Source organism: Lepisma saccharinum, chromosome 16 (assembly GCF_977018435.1).
Source record: "Lepisma saccharinum chromosome 16, izLepSacc3.1, whole genome shotgun sequence".
NCBI lineage: Eukaryota > Metazoa > Arthropoda > Insecta > Zygentoma > Lepismatidae > Lepisma > Lepisma saccharinum.
Window position 1 is genome coordinate 16,716,805 of NC_139244.1, and position 25,518 is coordinate 16,742,322.

Genomic DNA, 25,518 nt, shown 5'->3' on the forward strand with positions numbered 1-25,518 from the left:
ACAACGATCGATCCATCGGTTTGATACTGGTGGTTAAGATTTTGTGTACATCGTGATGGAAGTGGGGCGGAGCACAATTCAACTGGTGGATAAAGATCTCACTGTCTGTCTCCATCTGTGACATGAGCCTATTTTCTAACATGTCAAGATACCCGTATTCTGTAATGGTTGTTCGCTATAGAAGAAGCGGCCGTAAACTCTAAATTTTGAGATTGCACGAAAAGCATTGAGTTTCGGAAAGTCACGAATATGCTTCGTGATACATTCAATAATACATGTACGGTAACATCATGAAACCGCTATCAATCATTTGTAGACACCCTGTACTTTCCGCTACTTAGACTTCAGTTCATAAACAAGATGAAGGAATGTGATAGCTGATCTTCGTTCTGTGAATTTGTCCTTTCAACAAGTTGTGACCACATAATATCCGCTGTCTACGTGTTCACTTGTCACAACAAACAAATTATACAACAATTTTACCTAATGACCGGGTGCTATCGACAATGCAAGGGGGCTGACGATGATGCTAGGGGGGGGGGCTCAGCCCCCCTGGCCCCTGCCTGGCTACGGGCCTGTTTCTACCTCGTTGGTTAATAGCGAAGATGAGGATGAATGATGAACCGGCTAAATGGTAATGGTACAAGCACAATGATAATGTCACGTTTAGTGATTTTCTGATTTCCGCCTTTGGCAACACTGTATTCACGAGTAGTTCAACAAAAGCACATAATATGATCAATCAGCACCGATCCTAAATTACTGTAACTTTATAAAGGTGTTATTTACTAAACATTCCCTTCATGCACAAAATTTGTTCTTAATGTACAACTCACTAGTAAATATTGCAAATAAGAAGCTGATAACTGTGTTGATGGTGCAAATCCTAAACACTTTTCCTCTAAATTCCATGATATGTCTTGCTGTCAAATACGTAGAACTTACTGCGCAAACTCCGATGGAAAATCGTGAAGAAAGCAAAGCACCTGCCATCTAGTGATTTATCGTGGAACTATTTGAACTAATTCTCATTGCAGGGAACATCTACTAAGTCTAAATAAAAGTCCGCCCGGCCAAAGAATGGATTTGACGAAACCCAGAGTTTCCGCCTCCTCAGGCCCGTAGCTAGAGGGGGGCATGGGGGGCAACTGCCCCCTGAGAGCCTGCTTTGGGCCCCCCGTGAAAAATACAGAACACATTCCTACCTGAAATTCTCAATAATCTTTACAATTATATCATGTGTTACTCTAGCAACATAACACAGACACTTATTGATTTTGTGATTTATTAGGGTGTATGGGATTTCGTATAATGTCGTATCATGATTGGGGGGAGGGGGAATTCCCTTCCAGATTCAGACTTCGGAAAATGATTTCGCAATTTTCAGTATCTAGAACAGTTGTGACATTTTGAGTAGTCTTGTATTAAAGGTCCCTAAAGGTGTCGGATGTTTTTCTTGGAAGTGTTGCTATGAACTTTGAACTGCTTAAATTTTTGCTTCATGTGGTAGAGAGGGAGTGGATATTTGATATTTGTTACTTAACGTTGCTTTGCTGCCACTTCTAGCTAATCGCAACAATGACTGATGACGTGAAATTGATGGAGACACTCATAACCAGTGCCACAACCACAGGGGGGGCATGGGGCATTGTCCCCCCCGACCTTGGACGGAAGTTCATTCTAGGGGAAGCAAACATTGAAGTAAAAAAAACAAGACTAGGAGAATCTAAGAATAGCAGGATAATTGGATACTCATGATGGAATTAGTTTTTACGTGTTCCTTGCATTTTCTTCCAGACGGCCAAGGGGACTTGCAAGGGGCAATTGCCCCCCTCCATTTCAAATTTTATACAAATAAAAATACAAATTTTCATGCTTTGCTCGCAATATCTGCTATTCTTATAGTCCAAGTTCAGACCCATAGCTATGGGGCGGCGGGAGTCGGCCCTGGGAGCCAAATGATCTATAGTAAAAAAAAAAAAAAAAAAAAAAAAAAAAAAAAAAAAAAAACATGTTAAAGAGAATGCCATGGCGCCCCGTAAAGTTATTTGCGCCCTATTAAAACAATTTATTTCTATGAAACTTAATATGAAATATTAAAGATGACACTGTAATCCAAGAAGTCATTGATCAGTCAAGGAATTTCTCTTTGTTTGTCAGGTGTCAAAACATGTATTTCAACTATAATATAATACAATTCACACAATATTTTGCAAAATGATTAACGTAACCAGTAGGCAAACATTGTCTGTAGTGATGCAAGAGTCTCCCCTTTGAAGGAAATAAAGTCCGTGGTGGACTAAGGGACCCATGTTTCAATGTTTTAGCAAGTACAAAAAAATGTATTACAAATTCTTACACAATTCATCAAAGTGTAGATAATATGTAACCATTATTATTTAATTAATTCCATATTTCTTGCATAACACAACACAATGGTGTTGATTTCACGTTAGATACCAGAGGGAATCATTATGAAGCATGATTTATAAAGGGCTTTAATCGGTTTTGCAGAGGCGCCCAAAGCTGTTGGTACATATTAACCATCTATTAACATTATCGACCTGAAAATATCAAGTAGATACAGTCCCTCTTAGCTTATTTATGTTATGTTTTGCAGTGGCGTGTCCAGGATTTTCGAAAGGGAGGGGTTATGTCTACATTTTTAAGTAGTCATTCCTCATTTTGCCATATTTTCCTACCTTTGACATTCTTTTTTTTCTAAATATTGGACCAAAAGGGGGGTATAACCCCCACTAGTCCCCCCTTGGGCACGCCACTGATTCTTTGGCAATCTGGAAAGATCATTATCGAAATATTGTATTTGATGTTGCTCGAAGTTTTTATTGTTCGTTGCAGTTTCAAGTTATCATCCACTTATCTCTTTCGGGGGAGGGGGCAAGTGCCTCTGTGTACCCTGCTATATCTGCCAATGCGACACAATATATTAAGAAATTGCCCCCTCTAGGATTGACTTCGCCCCCTTCCCTTACAAAGAATTCCTGTCTACGGTCCTGCCTCCAGTTCAAGGGGGAGGGGAAAGCGTTGTTGCTACCGGTTGATACACGCTTGATTTTGTCCAGTCGTACACGACACCTCTTCAATCGTTCGCATTTCAGGGAGAGGCAGGGAATCGGAGACCCATTCGCTTGCTACGCGGCGGCAACCATTAGGCTTCGCCGTGCTGGCTTTGATGAGGATGTCACCTGTTTCGAAAACGACCCAAAACGAAAGAATTGGCAACTCAGAAAACCACGAAAATTCCCCCTCACCACGGCAATTGGATAAAGGCGATTGGTTCAGCTGTTCATGTGACCCCCCCCCCTGGCTTTCGACAGAAAAGACAAAAATAGAATTTCCAAGCCCGTTCTTTGGCCGGAACCACTGTAAGCGATCACCCTTCCTTTCAAGGCGATGAAAATTAGCAACAAAATATCAATCAATGTAAGGGTAGGAATAACGCCTAAAATCAAGATCGACTCTGTGATGTCTAAAATATAGTGAATAATTAATTCTTCCCTGGAACATCTAAAATAATCGACGTCCACGTCCTACATTCTAAAATTAAGCGGTTACCCCAGGCCCATAGCCAGAATTTTATTTACACCGCCCTCTCCTCGAAACTGGAATGGGCTAGACCATAATGGTTATACGTCAAAACATCGACGCAAAAACATCGATAACAAAAACATCGCCTACTTTTCATCGACAGTACAAAACATCGACAGCACAAAACATCGACAGTACAAAACATCGACACCAAAAACATCGACGGCAAAAACATCGACTCCAAAAACATCGACGACAAAAACATCGACGCCAAAAACATCGACGGCAAAAACATCGACACCAAAAACATCGACGGCAAAAACATCGACACCAAAAACATCGACGGCAAAAACATCGACACCAAAAACATCGACGGCAAAAACATCGACACCAAAAACATCGACACCAAAAGCATCGACGCCAAAAACATCGACGGCAAAAACATCGACACCAAAAACATCGACGCCAAAAACATCGACGCCAAAAACATGGACGCCAAAAACATCGACACCGAAAACATCGACGGCAAAAACATCGACGGCAAAAACATCGACTCCAAAAACATGGACGGCAAAAACATCGACACCAAAAATCGACGGCAAAAACATCGACACCAAAAACATCGACGACAAAAACATCGACCCCAAAAACATCGACGACAAAAACATCGACGGTAAAAACCGACGCCAAAAACATCGACGGCAAAAACATCGACGACAAAAACATCGACCCCAAAAACATCGACACCAAAAACATCGACGCCAAAAACATCGACGGCAAAAACATCGACTCCAAAAACATCGACGGCAAAAACATCGACTCCAAAAACATCGACACCAAAAACATAGACACCAAAAATATCGCTATTTTTTGTCATTAAAACCGTTAATTTATAATGCAGTCAGGCGGAAAGTAGGAGGAGCAGTAGAAAGACTGGGGTGAGAGTAGTATGTCTATGGGGGTGAGTAACAGGGTGGAAAGTAGAGGGGCGCTAAAACTCTAACTCGCCCAGGTGAAATTTATATCTTGATTCGTTCCATGAATTGGATTTAGTGTTGTGATAATAGCATCATGAAGCTACAGCTCTTCTTTCTTTCGACCAAACATGCCTACATTGGTCGATCTTGTTTTTAGATTCCTTATCAGCCATGGTTGTTGTGCAAGAGCGGTATTTTCATTGATTCGATAATTTCGCGCTGCACGCGCACCTTCTGACATCAAAACAATATCATTATTAGCACTTGATTCTTGCCCCAAAGCTCAAACAATGGAATCTTAAACAATGCGAAGTGCCATGTTTCCTTCTGCTTTCTAGCAATCTGCTTTTAACTTCATAGACGGGATAGTTGTATGCTCATTATATTGTGGACGTGGAAGAAATGTTCCTTTATGACTATGGTACGAAACCGACTGAGGCCCCCTTTGCTTTACCTCCCCCGCCCACCTTCACGCAGCGGTATCTGCGGACCCCTTGTGACAGCCACTGGACAGAAGCCTTCAAAACATCCTCTCTCACAAACATCAGGGTTTATCCGCAACTGATATCAATTCTGCCAGTCACACCAGAAGGGTTGCTAGAATTTTTGTCACAAATGTAGATTGTGCATGAAGTGTTTTTAACAAACAACGTGTTTTTTTTTTTTTTAAATACACAGTCTTATATGAACTTAAGAAAATAACGAGAATAATTTAAGGAATTCCGTCGATTGGAATTTATTTAGTTGTAATTTTTTGCTACTAGTTTGTGTTAGACATAAATACACAGGTTGTCGCCATACACTTGTCTAGAACTTGTTTCTGGGAATGGCACGGAATATAGAATATATATATTTACACGTATATCCTGGCCTAGGCATGTGCATTCTTTGCGAGTGTCCATCAATTTCATAATATCTCTCATCCTCATCGTCACGATTAGCCAAATGTGGCAGAAAAGTGAAACAAATTAACAAAAATAATATATACCTATTAGGGCTGAGACTATACCGCGTTTGTTACAACCTGTCCCGCTTCCCGCGCTAGTTGCTCCCTGGCTTTTCTCGGTGCTGGGGAAAGTCAAAGCCAGGCAGCCAATTAAAATACGCAACGTCGCAACAGCGTCTACGTAAGCGCCTCTCTTCTGGCTTCCATTCGCTCCTCGCTGCCCAGCAGACGATTTTTTCCTAGTTTCTCATTGACACCGAAACTGTCGAGCGCTCCCTAGCGCGGGAAAGGGGACAGGTTGTAACAAACGCGGTAATATACAGATGTCGTTGTATCAGTATCGGCTGATAACAATAGTATCGACATCGGAAAGTATCCGCTGGATTCAGTGGCGGCGATTGGGTTCCAAAACCGTGGGGCAAGGTGCCAAAACTGGGGGGCAAAGACAGTATATTTCCCTTTGTAGATGAGGTTCAGCACAGTGCGGGGGCAAAAGTGGCGAAAAATGGGTTGGCAATTGATCCCCTCGCCCTCCCCCCTAATCGCCGCCACTGGCTGGATTTTACTTTCAGATACTGGCCGATACTTTTTCTGCGTTTGAGAGTTGGCGTGTCCATAAAAATACCATGCAACAATTTCACAGAGTCTAAGTTTCTTGGGTGTTCAGCAAAATTTAAGTTTCCATTGATTTTGTGCCAATATTGAATGAGAAAACTATATTTTGCGATTCCTTAACACATATATTTATATACTGGTACAATTTTTTAATAGTTGGATGTATTTGGTGGTTGTGGGGTTGTTGTTTTGTTGAAGGTTCAAACGGTGACGAAGAATATGCGCATACAGTTAAATGTGTATAATTCCCCTATAAATCGAATCGCTATTTTTAGAATAGGTCTAACAGGTGAGAAAATATTTTTTTATAAGCAGGAGGACGTTCAACAGTTAAAGAACCTTTAAGCTACATTTCTGTTTGTTAGTTAGTTCCTCATTCGAGTACCGACAATATTAGTGTTAGCAATGTTCTCGCATTCGTGTCATAAGTGCCTTTCACGGCCGAGGTGGCCGTGGAGCGACGGAAAGCGCGCCGGGAAGTAGGAACGCGTCTTCCGGCAAACTGGGTGCAACATCCGCGTAACTGGAACCGCTAGCTATGTAATTAAATATGCTCGTACAATTGCATTGACAGTTACAATTAAAAGGAACACATACCGTGTTACAAAAGGTGTTTGAAATGATGTACTCCTGCATCCAGACATTTATAGGAAATTTTCACTAACACGTATCAGTTCCTCTTTCGAAATTGCTTCAATTTATTTCTTCATATTTTCTTTCAATTCTTCTGATATATGGCTTCCGGTATAAAAGCTTGGTAGCTCGCCACGATGACGTTAGAAATATGTCTGTTTCTTGTGCAAGGCGTCGGAGAGATTTCTGAGGAATATGTTTCAATCGTGTTCCAACGTCGTCTAGTTTATCCTCAGCAAGCACATGCCGTTTTACCTTAACAAGAGCAGACCCTATTTTCCTAAATTTGTTCACAAGTAACAGATCACTGTCTCTGTGTGAAACGGGAACATCTTGGAATTCTGCTCCGAAATGCATTCTAACTTCCCTACAAGAATTCGTAATGACGTAAGAGTCGTATATAAAAATTCGTTGTTTAAAATTTTACGGATAGCGTGCTATTATTAGACTGCAGAGAAAAACTGGTAATACGTAAACTAAAACAAAACAATCTAAAACACTTGTTAACAATTTAAGACTTCACAAACACGTGCAAACTGGACACCAGCTGTCTGGATACTAAAGCACTGACGTGTCCAATACCAAGGTCAGCGTACAGTTGTGGGTTTAAATGCCGGTAGATGTGCTCTTACTTTCCGACGCGCTAGCCGCCGTCCAACGGCCACCTCGGCCGTGAAAGGCACCGTATACATATATCCTTTTCGCTAAAAATTCCGAGAGAGAGAAATACAACGTTATGAAATCAAGGAGTTAACAAACTATGAATTAGAAATATTAAAATTGAGTTCCAGACCCAGGTAGTCTGGCAATAAGACTGCTGCCTTGTAACCAAGTGTACCCGTGTTCGATCCCTGGTGGGGGTACATTTCATTAAGTGGCTCGAATTCCAGTATAAAATACTGCAATTTGTGCAAAAGTCAGCACGCTTGGGCAAGTTAATGTTCTTCGGAGTCTTAGGAGTAGCTATGCCTACATTCCCCAAGCGTGCTGATTTTTGCACCGTATTGCAGTATTTAGTTGGTTGGATGTATGTTAACCTCATTTCTGAGGTTAGAAAATAATTTGTGCACTGTCATAGTAGCCCATTTCGATTCCAGCATGTGAAAGCAGAAGAGCTACATGTGAAGAGAATATTAAAATTATGATTTTTTAATTTCTAAATTAAAGGAAAGCTTTACTAAGGACACTAAGTGATGTGTTAATTGGATTTGGCCGTTTCAATTCAGAAAGTTCCCAATTTATGAACTACGCAAAGATACAATCTTTCGCCGCTCACTACTGTCGTGATATGGAAGGGAATTAGAAATAATAACCCTTCAGCAACTGCATGCAACAGTTAAATGCAGTGGAGGCGATTGGGTTCCAAAACTTGGGGGGGGGGGGGGGGGGAGCAAGAACAATTTACTTTCTCTTGGTACATACGGTTTAGCATAATGCGGGGGTAAAAGCGGCAAAAAGTGTGGGGGGCATCTGCACCTCCATGCCAACTTAATCGCCGCCACTGCACTAATCGAGAATCAAAAAAAGTTTTTCCATCCCATAAAAATATTATCCAGGACTATTTTGTTAAATAACTGTTACATTTGAGGGAATAAATACAGCACTCAACTTCTAGTTACCAATCCCATTACGAAGGTAACCCATGATTTGCTGCAAAGTAGAAAAATGTTCTTTCACATTTAACTAGTGGCGGAGATTATGGGGGCGTGGGGGGGAAGTTGCACCCCCCCATACATTTTGCCACATTTTCTCTCGGGGAAAGTAAACTGTCCTTGCCCTCCCCCCCCCCCCCCCAGTTTTGGAAACCAATCGCCTCCACTTTTAGACATCATTTTGCCACGTATTATCTATTTTTTTGTTTGACGAGGAATTTCTCTATCCAAGTTCATGGGCGTATCTTGGAATCTAACTTTAGGGGGTCACAATCGAACTTGCCGCTTAACTTTTTTGGGGAGGATTAAAAAGTTTTCTAGGCCATAAAAATAGCGTCCAAGATTATTTCTATTTTGTGAAACAACTGTCACATTTGTGAAATCATAAAAATTGCTCCTCTGGCCCGAAGAGGTCAATAAAAGTACCATTGACTTGTAAATTTTAATAAACCTGAAAATTTTAGACGGCCAATGCCCCCCTTGCTTCCGCCATTCTCATTTGCGAAAGCAGTCCTCTTCTATTGCCTTCACTTCAGTTACTTTTGTATTTGAGACTATTTCCTGATGTCAAATATTTATGGAAAGAATTTATGACTGTCAGAGCATTCGCACAGCAAGCCCATCTTGTTACAGATAGGATCCTTAAAGGAATAAGTTTCTATCCTTCATCTCTTAAGATGCTTTCGAAGATAATATGCCTTGTTGGGCTACTTGGAATTAAGCTATATATGTATTGCATTATTAAAAAAAAGATCACACTGTTTAAATTATATGTGACTTTAAATTAATCTCTCAGGTTCAGATTCAAAACAACTACACATAATTTATTAATTTCCAAGTATGAGCCATTTATTCGCCAGCCATATTAAGCTACACAGCTCACAACTCACAACTCACAACTAACGTATAAAGTATGAGTGAGTGTTAATTACAAGAAATTTCCTAGAAAACGGAGTGGAGTAGTTCAATTATATACAAAGTAATACAAGCAATCCCCTCTCCCGTGTTGCTTGGACATGTATCGGCTTAAAAATAGGTAACATTCTTTTAGAGTATAATATTATAACTGCAATAAGATTATATTGCATTTATAAGTAAAGGATTAGGGGTGGGACAGTCGACCACCCTTACCTCCCTGTGCGCACGTCTATGAAAATGAAGCTTAAAGGTTCGTTAGGTGTTGAACGTCCTCCTACTCATAATAAAAAAATATTTTTGCACCTTTTAGACCTATTCCTAAAAATAGTGATTCAATTTTTGTAGCAAGTTTGGTGAATTATGATTGGTCTAATGGAAGTTTTTTAATGGAAAATATTGAGTGAGAAAACTTCTAGTTTTTCAAATTTTTGGTCGAAATGTGTCTAACCTACTATAATAATCTTGGGGAGAAAGGAGCCAGAGATGTTTTGTGGGGCTTCAGTCCCCTAGCCCGCCTGGAACGCCGTCCCTGATAAGGTGGACATAAGGGAATAAGAGCAAATATTCTGAGGGAAAGTGACTCACTAGATGGACAGTTTGGTTCAGATGGTCATTGATACCCATCACTATAACATTTGTAAGAGTGCAGTGAAAAATTTAAAAATACTTTCAATCACCAGTTACTTTATTTGCAAAAGAAACTAATTTTTTCAATTGTCTCTGCAATAAACGCAGTGTTACCCTGTAATCAATGGGTCCCGGGTTCGATACCCAGTGAAAGCACAAGTTGGTTCAGATCCTATTTTAAACTGTGGGTCCAGTCCCGATTAACTTCTCTGTGCATAAAGAGGATTTAAACTATTATTATTATTATAATTATTTTATGGGTGCACATGTAACATTGAAATTTTCGATATTTGGAATAGCCTATTATTTATTTTGTACTGTATATTTATTTTTTTAAAAGTGAAACATGCAATTCGTAGTTTTATACAATCTCAATTGTTTGCAAATATATTTATAACAAAAAACAATATATATTTAATCGTAATAATTGAGGATTTGGTATTTTAGACCTTTAATTTAACATATATTAAGAGCCCGGTCTCTGGCACCGTGAGCGATCAACAAGGTATTTTTTCTCGTGTGACCCACGAAGGGTTAATCGGAACTGAACCTATAGTTTAAAGAATCCATACCACTATGCAGCTATCCTCCACCGGGGATCGAACTTCGGACCCCTTGATTCAAATACAACAGCGGTACCGATACACAGTGACGGCGCTTCGTGGTGCGGCACCGAGGGAAAATGTCTGGAGGGGAAGGTGGCAAGACAATATTGCAAGGGGGCAGTTATATTACTGCACACGTTGTATACCAGTGCATGAACCGAAAGAAAGTCACTACGGAAAAGTCAAGTTGTATCTGGTCCTTTCGGTCTCCTGCGTCTAATAAACAAGGAATAACAATAGTCGGTGGTCTTTTCATCTTTCACACGGAGGAGCCTTCCTTTCCCTTTCCCCCGACGACAAACGCTGACGGCGAGAAGTCATAAATGGTTACCAGAAACTAAACAATCACGTTCACTGCGGAATCTCATTGTTTGTAATTTTATCAATAATAATAATAATAATAATAACAACAACGTCTTTATTGAGAGGGCGTGTTTCGAACTCGCGGGCCGTTTTTACAACAATGACCATTGTACATTGGTAGCACGGTAGTACTATAAGTTGGCAACTTGAGTTCGCTCATTACGCATTGTTCGTTTCACTGAAACACTTTATAATTTATTTTAGCCACCTCAAAATATTCGGGTTTAGATTTGAATTCCTTAGTGTGGAAAACTTTGTCAAAAAATGATTTTCCCGTCGGTTTTTGGCGTCGATGTTTTTGCCGTCGATGTTTTTGCCGTCGATATTTTTGCCGTCGATGTTTTTGCCGTCGATGTTTTTGCCGTCGATGTTTTTGGTGTCGATGTTTTTGGTGTCGATGTTTTTGCCGTCGATGTTTTTGGTGTCGATGTTTTACCGTCGATGATTTTGGCGTCCATGTTTTTGCCGTCGATGTTTTTGGTGTCGATGTTTTTGCCGTCGATGTTTTGGTGTCGATGTTTTTGCCGTCGATGTTTTTGGTGTCGATGTTTTTGCCGTCGATGTTTTTCCCGTCGATGTTTTTGCCGTCGATGTTTTTGCCGTCGATGTTTTTACCGTCGATGTTTTTGCCGTCGATGTTTTTGGTGTCGATGTTTTTGCCGTCGATGTTTTTGCCGTCGATGTTTTTGGTGTCGATGTTTTTGGTGTCGATGTTTTTGCCGTCGATGTTTTTGGCGTCGATGTTTTTTCCGTCGATGTTTTTGCCGTCGATGTTTTTGGTGTCGATGTTTTTGCCGTCGATGTTTTTGCCGTCGATGTTTTTGGTGTCGATGTTTTTGCCGTCGATGTTTTTGCTGTCGATGTTTTTGGTGTCGGTTTTTGCCGTCGATGTTTTTGTCGTCGATGTTTTTGCCGTCGATGTTTTTGCCGTCGATGTTTTTGGTGTCGATGTTTTTGCCGTCGATGTTTTTGGCGTCGATGTTTTTGCCGTCGATGTTTTTGGTGTCGATGTTTTTGCCGTCGATGTTTTTGCCGTCGATGTTTTTGGCGTCGATGTTTTTGCCGTCGATGTTTTGTACTGTTGATGTTTTGTGCTGTCGATGTTTTGTACTGTCGATGTTTTGTGCGGTCGATGTTTTGTACTGTCGATGTTTTATACCGTCGATGTTTTGTTGGCGATGTTTTGTCGGCGATGATTTGACGCTACACCACCATAATTAATCCTAAGTTAATTCACGTATTTTTAACAATACCATTGTGTGTTGCGAACCAACCGATTAAACTATTGGTTTACAACACTTTAAAATATGTTTCTGGAATTCGAACTTGTTTGCGTTTGGTTTGAAGTCAACTTTACGCACAGGACGGCTAATTGGGACTGGACTTACAGTTTAAAGTGGGATCCGAACTACTCGTGTCTCTACCTGCTACCGAACCCGGGATGAAATTCGAACTGACGACTTCTTGATCCACATACATGAACGTTACCGATGAGCTTTGCATTTTATTTTTGAGAAATGGTGTCTCAGATATTTTGCAAACGCAGTCTTATCTTAATTTAGAAAAAGTTTCAGCGTGTCGTTTTCCAAGTTACCTTTGTTCTAATTGTGTTGAATTCAATCATGTTCGAAACTAACGAATTACTTGTAACAACAGTGACTTTTTCGAATAATGATAACTATAACTTGTCACATTTAGAAACAAGTAACCGTAAATATAGAATTGATTGATTTGTTGTTTTAAGTCCACTTTATGCACAGGAAGGTTAATCTACCTACAGTTTAAAGTGGGGTCCGAACCACTGTGCCTCCACCGGGTATCGAACCCGGGACCCTTTGATTACAAGGCGACGACGCTACGTAAATATAGAACAATTATATTCAACTCATTCGATAAACAGCGAAAAAGTCTGCTCTTGCAGCATTCGTCTTCCTTAAATTTTAATAGGAGCAATCCTTTGAAATAACAGAATGGAAAATTACCTGGGTTTGGCCTTCTATTATTATTATTTCCAACGACACACAAAACAGTAGGAGAGCACCAACTTTTAGGAATTCTGAAGAACCTTACCTGAACCAAACGTAAGAATAACCAGTAAAGACACGCCAAACGATTTGGCCTCCATCTCTCTGCCCTCGTACACTAATCCTCAAACTACTAGAGAGTAATTTGCATCTCTCCTTTATCAAGTACACAACAACCTGCATTGTCGAAGATAACAGAAGTACACAATCGAAGTTTAAACAAAGAAACTTGGAATGAGCTGGTGAAAACCTGAAAGATAAGCGCGTCTGGATTGTCTTCAAAAGTACATATTGAGGTACAACACAATGTTGCTCTATCATGGTCCGAGATAAGTCCATGACCGACCCATAAGATACTATACTGAGGTAAAAAGTCGCTTCATGGAGAGTTTATCTGGTAGGACAATAACATTTATATTGAATGAAGATTCTGTTGTTCTCTAGGTAAAGTGTAAAAAAAATGTTATGACGGGGCAGAAGACTAACAAACAATTGAGCGATATTTAAGTGTTTAAACACGTCACTTACTACGTGAATGACTATCTGAGGTCAAGTAGAAAAGGTTCCTTTGTCTTGAGATGGTAGTCTCTGTGTCTCGTCTAGATTCATTAACAACCGTCTGGTTCTCTTAGTATAAGACTCGGTCTCATCTCGAAATGTATGTAGTAACTACAAACAACATGTACAGCGTACCACCGCACAAACTTTAATCAAGTATAGTGGTCATTAATGCAAATAACATATCTTAATAAACCTTTTGTTTGACGTCTCGTTTTGACGCTACGACACTCGAAAAACTTAATTCTCCTGAATGTATGCAACCACGTAGCATAGGCTGTTAATTGCCACCAAATGGATTGATTTTACAATTACTATAAATAAAATATATGGTTTGTCTCTTATCAAATAGATATATTTTGCATGTCTTAAGAAATCGCATGGTAATGAAACTTTGGTTTAAGTATATTTTTCAAATATCGTACCAAAGTCTCGAACAAGACCAGGAGTTTCGAACACTAAGGCTCGGTCTCATTTCGATTTTGTCGACCTCCGTGGCAGCATGTTACGACACCAGGGATGCCAGGTTCGAATCCCAGCATGATCATGGTTGCTATTTGTGAGTGTCCATTCATCACTCATCATCTTCTCGATTAGGCAAAAGTGGCAGAAAAACGTAGTAAAATAAATCAAATCAATCAACCGTTAGATTTTACAGAGGTCTGCTTCCTCCTCAGTCTCGAAGGGGCTGGTCCCATTCTCGTGTCGGTACCATCCTCAATCAAAAATAGAGGCACATTTTGTATTCAGCATTTGAAAAAAGGCACAAAACAAAATGTATATAACTGAAAGAGATAACAAACCCAATTAGTTATTTCCTTAACATGCATAGACCTATCATTACCTTTGTCATAAAAGTTTCAAGACCAATGTTAGGTTATAATACATTCAACTCACCAACTAATGGTCCTTGGTCATGTCAAAGTAGTCCTCTCCACTATATATACACAGCTGTCAGCGTTTCTGAATGTAGAGAAAGCCTCTTCTAAGATTCTTCTCAACACATCTGACACAGCCTCTTGGATTGCTGGAATTCCTTGACGTCAATTCCCTTTCAGTGGCATTTTCACATGAGCGAATATGGAGGATGATGAAGACCAGGCATATGCAGAAGTATGGGGTCTTGCATTATCATGCAAGAGGAACCATTGCCCAGATGCCTACAAGTCAGGTCAGCATGATGAGACACATCCCTATTCAATTTCAGTACATTTGATACCAAACAAACAGTAACAAGATGGTCTTCTCGAAGTAAGTTATCACACGTTCCATGTTTTCAGCGGTATGTGCTGTTGAAGGCCAGCCTAATCATTTTCCACTTAAACCTTGCGCTCCCAAAACATCTTGTGCCATTCAAACACACAGTCTCTCGATAATGTCTGGTCACCCCAGGCTTTTTGTATCATGTTCCATGTTTCCATAGGTGTTTTCCCTATCTTAACACACAACTTAATGTTAACTCTCTGCTCCCACTCCGTGTCCATCAGTCACTTGCATAACTCCTACTAAATTAGCAAACATGGCGGACAGAGCTGATAGGTGCAGCACTGCCACCTGGTGGTGGTTACATGGAACCACTTCAAAGGATATGTCTATTCACAACACATATCACTAAATAACATCCAATTCGCATGTTTCAATGTCACACTTTGAGAATTTTTTAGCTTATCTTTCATATAAAATGTATCTTCCTTTTTTTGTGTAACAAAGTTTTCAATCATGTCATCAAAGTCAAATTTTGATGCCACATGACTTTCTATCAATAATGTGGCAAGTGAGGTGAGCTCTATTTTAAGCCTCATTTCTCCATTGATTGTTTTTGGCATTGTTAGCAGATTTTTTACATGCACTGCATATATGATATCTGGATGAAACCCACAATCACTACAGTTCCAAACAACAATAAATTGACTTGAAACTTGTTGGCAAAATCTGAAAACATCTCCCATGGAAGAGGTTTTGATATTTTGATGAAGTATACAGAGATTAGGTGTGGATTTCTTTCACACAAAAGGGAATATAACGACTAGAACAATTTTCTTTGTCATCATATCATTTTTTCATGTTTCCTCAACAATTTCGAAGTGGCATACGTCAATTTTCATGTGTCTTAGCTTCAACAAAAAGAGTCAGGAACATCCTCTTGAACACTAGGTTGGGGTCAAAAACCAACAATTCGACTGTGTTCCGGCTGAAATTCTATTTTCACAAGATCTTTTCACAGCAGACTTGTGGTCCTGATTTGAAACTTCGGTCTCGTCTTTTATGTAATATGTAAGCTGATTACAAATGAAGCTCTATTGCTAATGCATGTTTAATTTGTTTTCTTTCATCTATTTTAATGTGATCACCATTGCACATATTAAATTTAATCTGATTGATTGATATAAAATTTTTGGTTGCATCAACACCCATCACATTACATTGGGCCCAGTCCCTTACCATAACTAAAATCACCACTTGCCTCTGAGAACTGAAATCTCCTTGTCCATGTTAAAAGCTTAGGCTGTAAAGGGGCACTCGGCACATATATGGACAAAACGCATCCCTACGGATTATACTGGCCATAGGTCCAAACACCAGAGCCTCATTGGCTTGCAAAGCTGCAGTTACCAGGGCATACTACGTGGAAATGAGGTTGCCTTTTTAGTACGAAATTAATGTGAATAAAAGATCCAATAATATGACATAGTAATATGGGGGACAGGGAAGAAGACATACAGAGAAAGCTTGATAGTTAGAATGAGGAAATCAGAATAGCAGGAATGAAATCCAGTGCAGAAAAGAGTGAGGTGCTAATAACAACAAGAAACAAAGCCAGAAAGGAACCAAGAATAAAGATGGACACTGAAGAGTTGAGGGTAGTGAAGAGCTTCAAATATCTACGAAGCATAATTGAGAGAAGTGGAAGAATAGATGAGATAAACAGAAGAGGACAAATGGGTGGTGAACTACTGTATTTAAAGCATTCGAAGATTAATATGAAACATGGATGTACCCAGGGCTGCCCATCCACCCCCCCCCCAAAAAAAAATCATATCGTAATCCTCATACTCAAGTTTACTTACGGTAACGTTTTCCTTAACTTTACTGAACACTACACTTGATCTGTCCCTGCCCCCGTGAATGTATTTTCCATCAAAATTGGATGAATATGTAATAATTGATTTTCTCAAATATCATAAAGTAAATAATATAAGTATGAATTTAAACAATGTTTGTGGGTGGAGAATAAGATGTAAAAAAACAACACAATTTGCGTATTTAACACAAACTGTTTCACAACTTAAGATAGAGAATTCAACGTGGGAAAATCAAATAGCATGGTGTAATTGTCTGCTTACCAAAACTGGCTTGTTTGTGTGACCAATTCAATTGTTGTTACACCAGACATCCATAGATAGAAATTCTTAAGCCAGGAACGAGAATAAAATAACTCACTTACTCTGCTTGGGGTCCCTAATTATTTTAGTAATCCATAGCAATAATTACATGGATTTTATCTTAAGTGCAAACTGCACTTGCTAAAGTATAATTGACCTGGGAAAAGAAGTTAGAAATGTGAATTTGACATTATTTATTTTTCTGTTTTATTGTATAACGTGCAAGGTGTTACTATGAAGTACATTTAGTACAGCTAGTATAGAGGAAATCAATAATACAGTAATATTACTAATAGAACTACATTATCCAAATGATGCACCAGCTTTAAATTAGGCAGTGTACCAACACTAAGCATTATATTTTATGAAATGATATTATTAAGCAGTATCGAGAATATTTTCTATGTTTGTAATGCAGCTACAATATAATTCTTTACAATCACCAAACACTTTAACCCCTTAAGCGGGGTTTTGAATTTGGCAGCTTTTTGTGCATTTCAGATCCAGTCAATGTTCCCGTAGCGGGGAATTATTTTCTTTAAATGGATATACAGTAGTACATACTTAGATACACTTCATTTTGTAGTTTGCTTGAATGTTTGTGTGTTCATTCACCTTTCTCTCATTCACAAGACGTGTAATGTTATAATGTTGTCCAGAGTCATGTGCCCTCTGTAACAGGGGCGGACTGGGGGCTCGCTGAACTGGGGTCTTACATTCAACATACGATTTACTTTAAATTAAGTGTGCAGTAGTTTCAATTCCCTTTTAGGTTTAAGTTACACACGCACGCACGCACACGCACACACGCACCCGCACACACACACACACACACACACACACACACACACACACACACACACACACACACACACACACACACACACACACACACACACACACACACTCACACTCTCACACTCACTCACTCTCACTCTCTCTCTCTCTCTCTCTCTCTCCTTGACAATGTAGTGAGAAAGTTTACTTTAAATTATGTGTGCAGTAGTTTCAATTTCCATTTAGGTTTAAGTTACACACACACACACACACTCACTCTCATTCTCACTCTCTCTCTCTCTCTATCTATCTCTCTCTCTCTCTCTCAAAACAACTGCGCATCAGATTCCCCATAGTGTACACAACAATTTCCGAGAACAATTCGCGTGACCTGATCTGAAGTTGGAATAAACTTTCCTGCCCGAACCAAGCTTGGGCAACCCACTTAACGTCACATATTGCAACCCCGAACACAGCTCGGGTTACCCACTTGTAACTCAATTTATAAAATCGAAACACCCACTTAAGGGGTTAATGTGAACGAAGCGAGTCAGAAATTTTTTTACATCCATTTCTTTGCAGGCTTGTAAAAATATTAATTTAATGGTGTCAATAATTTTGCAGGATACAACGATATTTATTCTTTTCCAACTTCTCTTTTTGCACATTCGGTGCTAAATATAGATCCCAAAATGTAATGTTCGAACCCTACCCCCACTACAGAAATCACTTGAATAAGATTTTAACACCTTATTGATTTGATTCGGTTCATTTTACTTTCCTTTTCTGACACTTTTGGTTAATCGTGAAGATGAGGCTGGATGATATCTGACAGACAGTGGGGGTGGTGAAACTTCAGGACAGGTTAGATGAGGAACAGATGAGCAGGGATCGCAACTGAAATTCATTTCAGTTCGAGTTCTGGTTCAGGTCAGATTGAATCACTCCTTGCTTTATCAGTTCTAGTTCGGCACTGCAGACTGAAATCGGATAGGTAATTCGGACTCGAACTTGAATTGACACTGGCAATTTCTACTCCGGCCCAGACGAACCGAAACTCGAAGCTACTCATGCAAAAGCATTCTGGTTCGCACCACTTCAGAAACCAGTTTCGAGGAAAACAGTTCGACATATTCGTTTGCCTCAGCGAAGGTGAGTTTTGGTACGGAATAATGGTCCGAGCGTTTGAATTTGGCCAAACTACTGCTGAGAATTGGTTCACCCTTCGGAATGCCAGAAAGCTGTGAGGCACAGAGGAAAAGTGATTCAATGTGTACAAAGGACAAAAAACTAAGCCGTTTCATTCTACACACTCGATGGTTCCATGGTTGCCATATCTATTTTTTTTAATTTTAAAGAAACTTGAAAATCAATATGCTGGTTATATGTGCTACTTTGAAGGGGAAAGTTTAAAGTAATTGGAAATGCAGGGTGTCAATTTTAACCTTTCAATTTATGAAGGCAGAAAGTTCAAGATTGGAATGCTTGTTATTTAGAGCTACCGTGAATACCGCCAAATAGGGATGTTTTTAATAATTGGAAATGCTGAGTTGTCATATCTAATCTTATTACTTTATTTTTATTAAGTAAGTTGAAAATCTGTATGCTGGATATTAATGCTACTGCATATATAACTAAATAGCGATGCTTTACAACTCCAAAAATGCAGGCTGCCAAATTTTGTTTTCATTTTTGATGGTATAAATTTGAAAAGTAGTATGCTGGTTATAGGTCTATGTCCTACTTTGAATACAGCCAATTTTTGAAAATTTTAAATGATATGTTATTTTTATTTTTTTAAAGCTATGAAGTAAATTCAGTATTTCATGGTTATTTATGCTACTGCAGAAATGATTTATTCATTTGATTCATTGATTGTTGTTATTTTGTGTCAGTTTTCTGCCACCTTTGGCTAATCGTGACGATACAGATGCATAATGATATGATGAAGGAACACTTACAATGAATATCTATGCCCAGACCAGGATTCGAACCCGGGACCCCTAACGTCGTAGCATGTTGTGATATCCACTCCGCAACAGACACAAAAGCAACGAAATAGAGAAGCTAAAAATACAGAAATGTCGGGTTGCCATATTTAACATTTTCATTTTTGAAGCAGAAACCTGGAAATTGATGTGCTGCTTACTTATGGTAATGCGGTTTTAAGAAAATTGGGGCAATTTGAAAAAAAATAAAAAAAATACAGTGTTACTGAATGTTTAACTTACTGAATCCAGGAAACTGGAAACTGTGTACTGCTTAGCTATCAGAAATCTAACCAAATTGAGAAATGTTGAAAAAGTAAAATGGTATGGTGGTTATGCCTTACGTACTTGAAAAGTAGAAAGCCGAAATATGCATGCTGTGAGAATATGGCCTCCCCGACAGCGAAGTGATAAGGTTTGTAATCAAGGGGTCACAGGTTTGATACCCGATCAAGGCACAGTGGTTACGATTACACTGTAGGTCGTCCCTGTTAGCCTAGCTGTGCATAAAGTGGGCTTTTAACAAAAACTCACACATGCACAGGAAAAGTGAAATTGAAATGTATACTTACATGAATGGACAATTGATCAATGTTAATTACAATTACACGCAGATACGAAATACTTGGTTTTGTTTTACATATATTTTTTGTAATTCTTTTTTCTATACTCCTCCATTCCCTTCTTCAAGGAGTTTAAATGAAAATTCGGTATGATTTCCTTAATTTAAATTATTTCTACTACAAGCCTCCCATGATTTCCAACCTTTTTGATACATGGAACTAATGATAAGGAGTTTTTGTTCTTGAATATTGTTTGCAAAAATTCTGGACATTTTGTCATTAGGATTAACTGAGAGTGGTTAGAAATGATTTCTCCATTCATTTTTTTTTTTCTAATCTTTGAATCCTCATATGGCACAGCTCACAGACACGTACAATGCAGATATATCTATATAAGAGAACACACCTTTTTAAAGGTCTTCTTGTTATGACAAAGAACAGAACAGCATGCATAAGTTTAAAAATGAATACCCTAGCGAGAGTTGGTATACCATAATTCGAATACAATTGGCAACACTGGATGTGATTGAAAATGCGACAATTTGCCTGTGAGGATGCGAGACCATGGCAGGGTGTAATACACATTGTCACGCAGTGAACCTTGCTTGCGATTGTCAACATTCCACTGCAGTTTCCTTCACCTTCCCTATTGCACGCATCACAATACCAATCCACTAGCCAATAGCGCTGACATCAGTAACCTACAAGCAACAGATCACGAAACAAAACAGCAATCTTGTGAAGCAGGTATGAAAATGGTCAACCTCATCACGCATGAAAACTGATTTGTTGAACTGGTTTACATTTCATTCCACACCGATCAAACCCGAACTAAATGTGCTACACGAAGACTGAAAGTATAACCTGAACCTAAATACTATTTCGGTACTCCTGAACTGAATCTTCCTCTCAAAAATTTCATTTCAGTGAACTGTTAATAGTGCCTCGCGGTAAACCAGTTCGGGGTACCGAAACTGAAATTATGTAGAATCCAAATCCAGTCCATACCGAAATTGAACCAAAACTCCACGCTCACTTTCATGAGACTGAAATTTTGTCTCAGTTTTAGTTCAGGTTCAGGAAGACAAAGTACGTCGGAATCAGTTGTTTTTTTTCCCCCCCGGTTCGATTTCAGTTAAGATCCCTGCAGATGAGATGGTTCAGACCAGGCCCGTAGCCAGGCAGGGACCAGGAAGGGCTGAGCCCCCCTTGGAACTGCCGTCAGCCCCCACCTGGCACAGCCTTCAGCCCCCTGGATATTAGGCAAAACTATTTTCTGTAATTTGTTTGCAGTGAAGAGTAAAAATGTAGACAGCAGATATTATTTTGCTCACAACTTTCGTGAAGGATAAATTCACAGAGCATGAACAACAGCTAATACATTTGTTCATCTTATTTATAAGAAGAAGTATAAGTAGCGGCAAGTATTTTGAAGATTGTTCTCTAGACTCAAGAAGGTTCTTTCATAGGGCAGCTTCTTTATCTGTACCTTCGCTGCCCCTGTTGCGACCTCCCGTTTAGACAGAAATCTGTGACTTTGATGACATCATGCAAATTCCCTCCCCATCTGCATCAAAGGTCAACAGCTCCCATGATTTGGAAACTAAGGCAGTTTCATTGCTTCCGCCGGGGATGGAATGCATTGTAGGCACTATGATTGAATATTGTGCATTTTTTTCGTGTGATATAAATATCTGTATCATCAAAAGTAGCATAGGGTGTGTAGTGAGGGATGATGTCAGTAGCATTCAACACTTCAAAAAAAGGATGTTTTAAAAGATATAGAAAAAATTTAGTATTTGTATGATATTTCTAAAATTCATATAACTTAATGACCCCCCACACGTAATTTACCTTCATTTAATACTGTTAAACTTTTGAAAATTGGACTTGGTTTACAGAGCCCCCCCTGGAGATCAATTCTAGCTACGGGCCTGGTTCAGACCAGAGGTGTTCATTTTGAGTCAACCTCCCCTCACCCTCACCCTCCGAGATCGCAGTCGCCCTCACCCTCCACCGCCCTCACCCTCCGAGATAGCAGTCGCCCTCGCCCTCCACCGCCCTCACCCTCCGAGATCGCAGTCGCCCTCGCCCTCCACCGCCCTCACCCTCCGAGATAGCAGTCGCCCTCGCCCTCCACCGCCCTCACCCTCCGAGATCGCAGTCGCCCTCACCCTCCACCGCCCTCACCCTCCGAGATAGCAGTCGCCCTCGCCCTCCACCGCCCTCACCCTCCGAGATCGCAGTCGCCCTCGCCCTCCACCGCCCTCACCCTCCGAGATCGCAGTCGCCCTCGCCCTCCACCGCCCTCACCCTCCGAGATCGCAGTCGCCCTCACCCTCCACCGCCCTCACCCTCCGAGATAGCAGTCGCCCTCGCCCTCCACCGCCCTCACCCTCCGAGATCGCAGTCGCCCTCACCCTCCACCGCCCTCACCCTCCGAGATAGCAGTCGCCCTCGCCCTCCACCGCCCTCACCCTCCGAGATCGCTCTCGCCCTCGCCCTCCACCGCCCTCACCCTCCGAGATCGCAGTCGCCCTCACCCTCCACCGCCCTCACCCTCCGAGATAGCAGTCGCCCTCGCCCTCCACCGCCCTCACCCTCCGAGATCGCAGTCGCCCTCACCCTCCACCGCCCTCACCCTCCGAGATCGCAGTCGCCCTCACCCTCCACCGCCCTCACCCTCCGAGATCGCAGTCGCCCTCGCCCTCCACCACCCTCACCCTCCGAGATCGCTCTCGCCCTCCACTGCCCTCACCTTCCGAGATCGCTCTCGCCCTCACCCTCCAACGCCCTCACCCTCCGAGATCGCAGTCGCCCTCGCCCTCCACCGCCCTCACCCTCCGAGATCACAGTCGCCCTCGCCCTCCACCGCCCTCACCCTCCGAGATCGCTCTCGCCCTCCGCCCTCCACCGCCCTCACCCTCCGAGATCGCTCTCGCCCTCCGCCCTCCAATGCCCTCACCCTCCGAGATCGCAGTCGCCCTCGCCCTCCACCGCCCTCACCATCCATGATCACAATCGCCCTCGCCCTCCACCGCCCTCACCCTCCGAGATCGCTCTCGCCCTCCACTGCCCTCACCTTCCGAGATCGCTCTCGCCCTCACCCTCCAACGCCTTCACCCTCCGAGATCGCAGTCGCCCTCGCCCTCCACCGCCCTCACCATCCATGATCACAATCGCCCTCGCCCTCCACCGCCCTCACCCTCCGAGATCGCTCTCGCCCTCGCCCTCCACCGCCCTCACCCTCCGACATCGGAGTCGCCCTCGCCCTCCGAGATCGCAGTCGCCCTCGCCCTCCGAGATCGCAGTCGCCCTCGCCCTCCGAGATCGCAGTCGCCCTCGCCCTCCACCGCCCTCACCATCCATGATCACAATCGCCCTCGCCCTCCACCGCCCTCACCCTCCGAGATCGCTCTCGCCCTCGCCCTCCACCGCCCTCACCCTCCGACATCGGAGTCGCCCTCGCCCTCCGAGATCGCAGTCGCCCTCGCCCTCCGAGATCGCAGTCGCCCTCGCCCTCCGAGATCGCAGTCGCCCTCGCCCTCCACCGCCCTCACCCTCCACGACCCTCCATCCGCCCTCACCCTCCACCACCCGCCAGTCTCACGTCATTGCTAGTGGGTTGATTTTTGCATATTTGCATTTTTACCTGAGGAAAATTCATATGCTTTCAACGGTTTCATTCATTCATATATATATATATATATATATATATATATATATATATATATATATATATATATATATATATATATAGATATAGATATATATAGATATATAGATAGATAGATAGATAGATTTGGGATACTCTGGCAACGTTTTAGAGTTGTATTACAGGTGTTAGTGTATATGAGCTTAATGTGCTTATTATTGCATATACGTATTGGCAGTAATTTCCATGCAATCATTCATTTCAACTTTGTCTCTTTTTGTGTGAGTGTGAGTGTGTGTGTGTGTGTGTCTAATCTGTGCTATATGGCCTGTGGGCTCTAGTTGGATGGGTCAAGAACATCCAGTTATTGGAAACTACTGTTTATGCTAAGATCAAGAAAATCTCCTCCCACATCACATCAACCAGGGACATCTAAAAGAATGAGTCACACACATTTCTAGGTGCCAGAAACAGTAGCAGGGATGCATTATTTGTTCATTATTTGGTGATACGTTATCTTTGTAAATCTGTGCGTGTGTCCGTGCCTGAGTGATACCTGTTTGGGGGAAGGTTAAAAGGGGAATTTCTCTTTCAGCTTGCAAATGTTCATTCTTTGGGGATGACCCCTTCCTCCCACACACACATACATACGTAAATATACATGCCAAGGTGGGGGCTGTCGCCACCCGTTTGAAAACCTGAACAAATTGAATAAATATTTACACTTTATGGAAATGTGAATAGTTCATTAAATAAGTAGATATGCAGCAGACCCGGAATACAACGGAACTCTGTTCCGGCAAATCAGTTTGGTGGCGGAATTTAATTCCTTCTATGGTATGGCCGTAGACATGGGTTGGGTTCAACAAAATTTTTTGGGAGGGATCAGACCATTGATCAAATTTCAATAATATAAATAATAACAATAATAAGAAATATTATTATACAATGTTAATCAAAATACCATAAAACTTATATAATTTAATTCCATTATTATTATCATAATTTTCATTATTATTATTATTATTATTGCTGGTATTATATCCGTAAGGAGACTTTCGTTCTCGATCCACCAGATGAACAGCATAGCTGTTTTACATTGTATATTTTACATTTAATACAGTTAGAGTACACGACATGTGTAGTTATTCTTTTTTGTTAATATCTTTTATATTCGTTGTTCAATAAAAGCTTTCAAAGTGAGACAGCTGGACATTTTATTTAAAATAAATGGAATTTTCAAAACTGTGGAACCATTTATTATGATATATATATATATATATATATATATATATATATATATATATATATATATAATGGTTTCTTTAATGTACACTATTTCTTTCGATGTAATGAAACTTTTATTTTTGTTATTCTGTTCGAATACTAACTGAACTTTATTTCTCTTATTAATAGTAAAAATGTTTTGTATCTTGAAATAAACTATGCAAATTCCAGGGGGTCCATGGATCGGTTCGGTTCGATCCTCTCCTGCCGATGCTCATATTTGTTCTTATACTTACCAAACAGTCCACAGACGACAGTTGCTATGCACTAAGTACGTGTTTTATAGGACTGCATGTATACACTACATAGGCCGCTGGGTGGAGGGTGGTGAACGTAACGCGCTACGAAGCTGGAGGTCGTAGGTTTGAACTCCTGTCAAGGAGGATTAAAACCTTATC

At 40.9% G+C, this 25,518-nt stretch overlaps 1 protein-coding gene across 2 annotated transcripts in view; it reads right to left on the reverse strand.

Annotated features, from left to right (window-relative positions):
- Nucleotides 1-13,058, reverse strand: part of LOC146000284 (N-acetylated-alpha-linked acidic dipeptidase 2-like) — a 123,973-nt gene extending 110,915 nt beyond the window's left edge. Inside the window, exon 1 of one of the 2 annotated variants that reach the window (XM_083137773.1) lies at nt 12,956-13,058. In XM_083137773.1, coding sequence (XP_082993899.1) covers nt 12,956-13,010 — 55 coding nt within the window. In that variant the 5' untranslated portion in view covers nt 13,011-13,058. Of the gene's footprint in view, nt 1-836; nt 944-12,955 lie in introns of those variants that run through there. The other variant, XM_083137771.1, reaches the window with a different exon arrangement.
- Nucleotides 13,059-25,518: the final 12,460 nt, after the last annotated feature.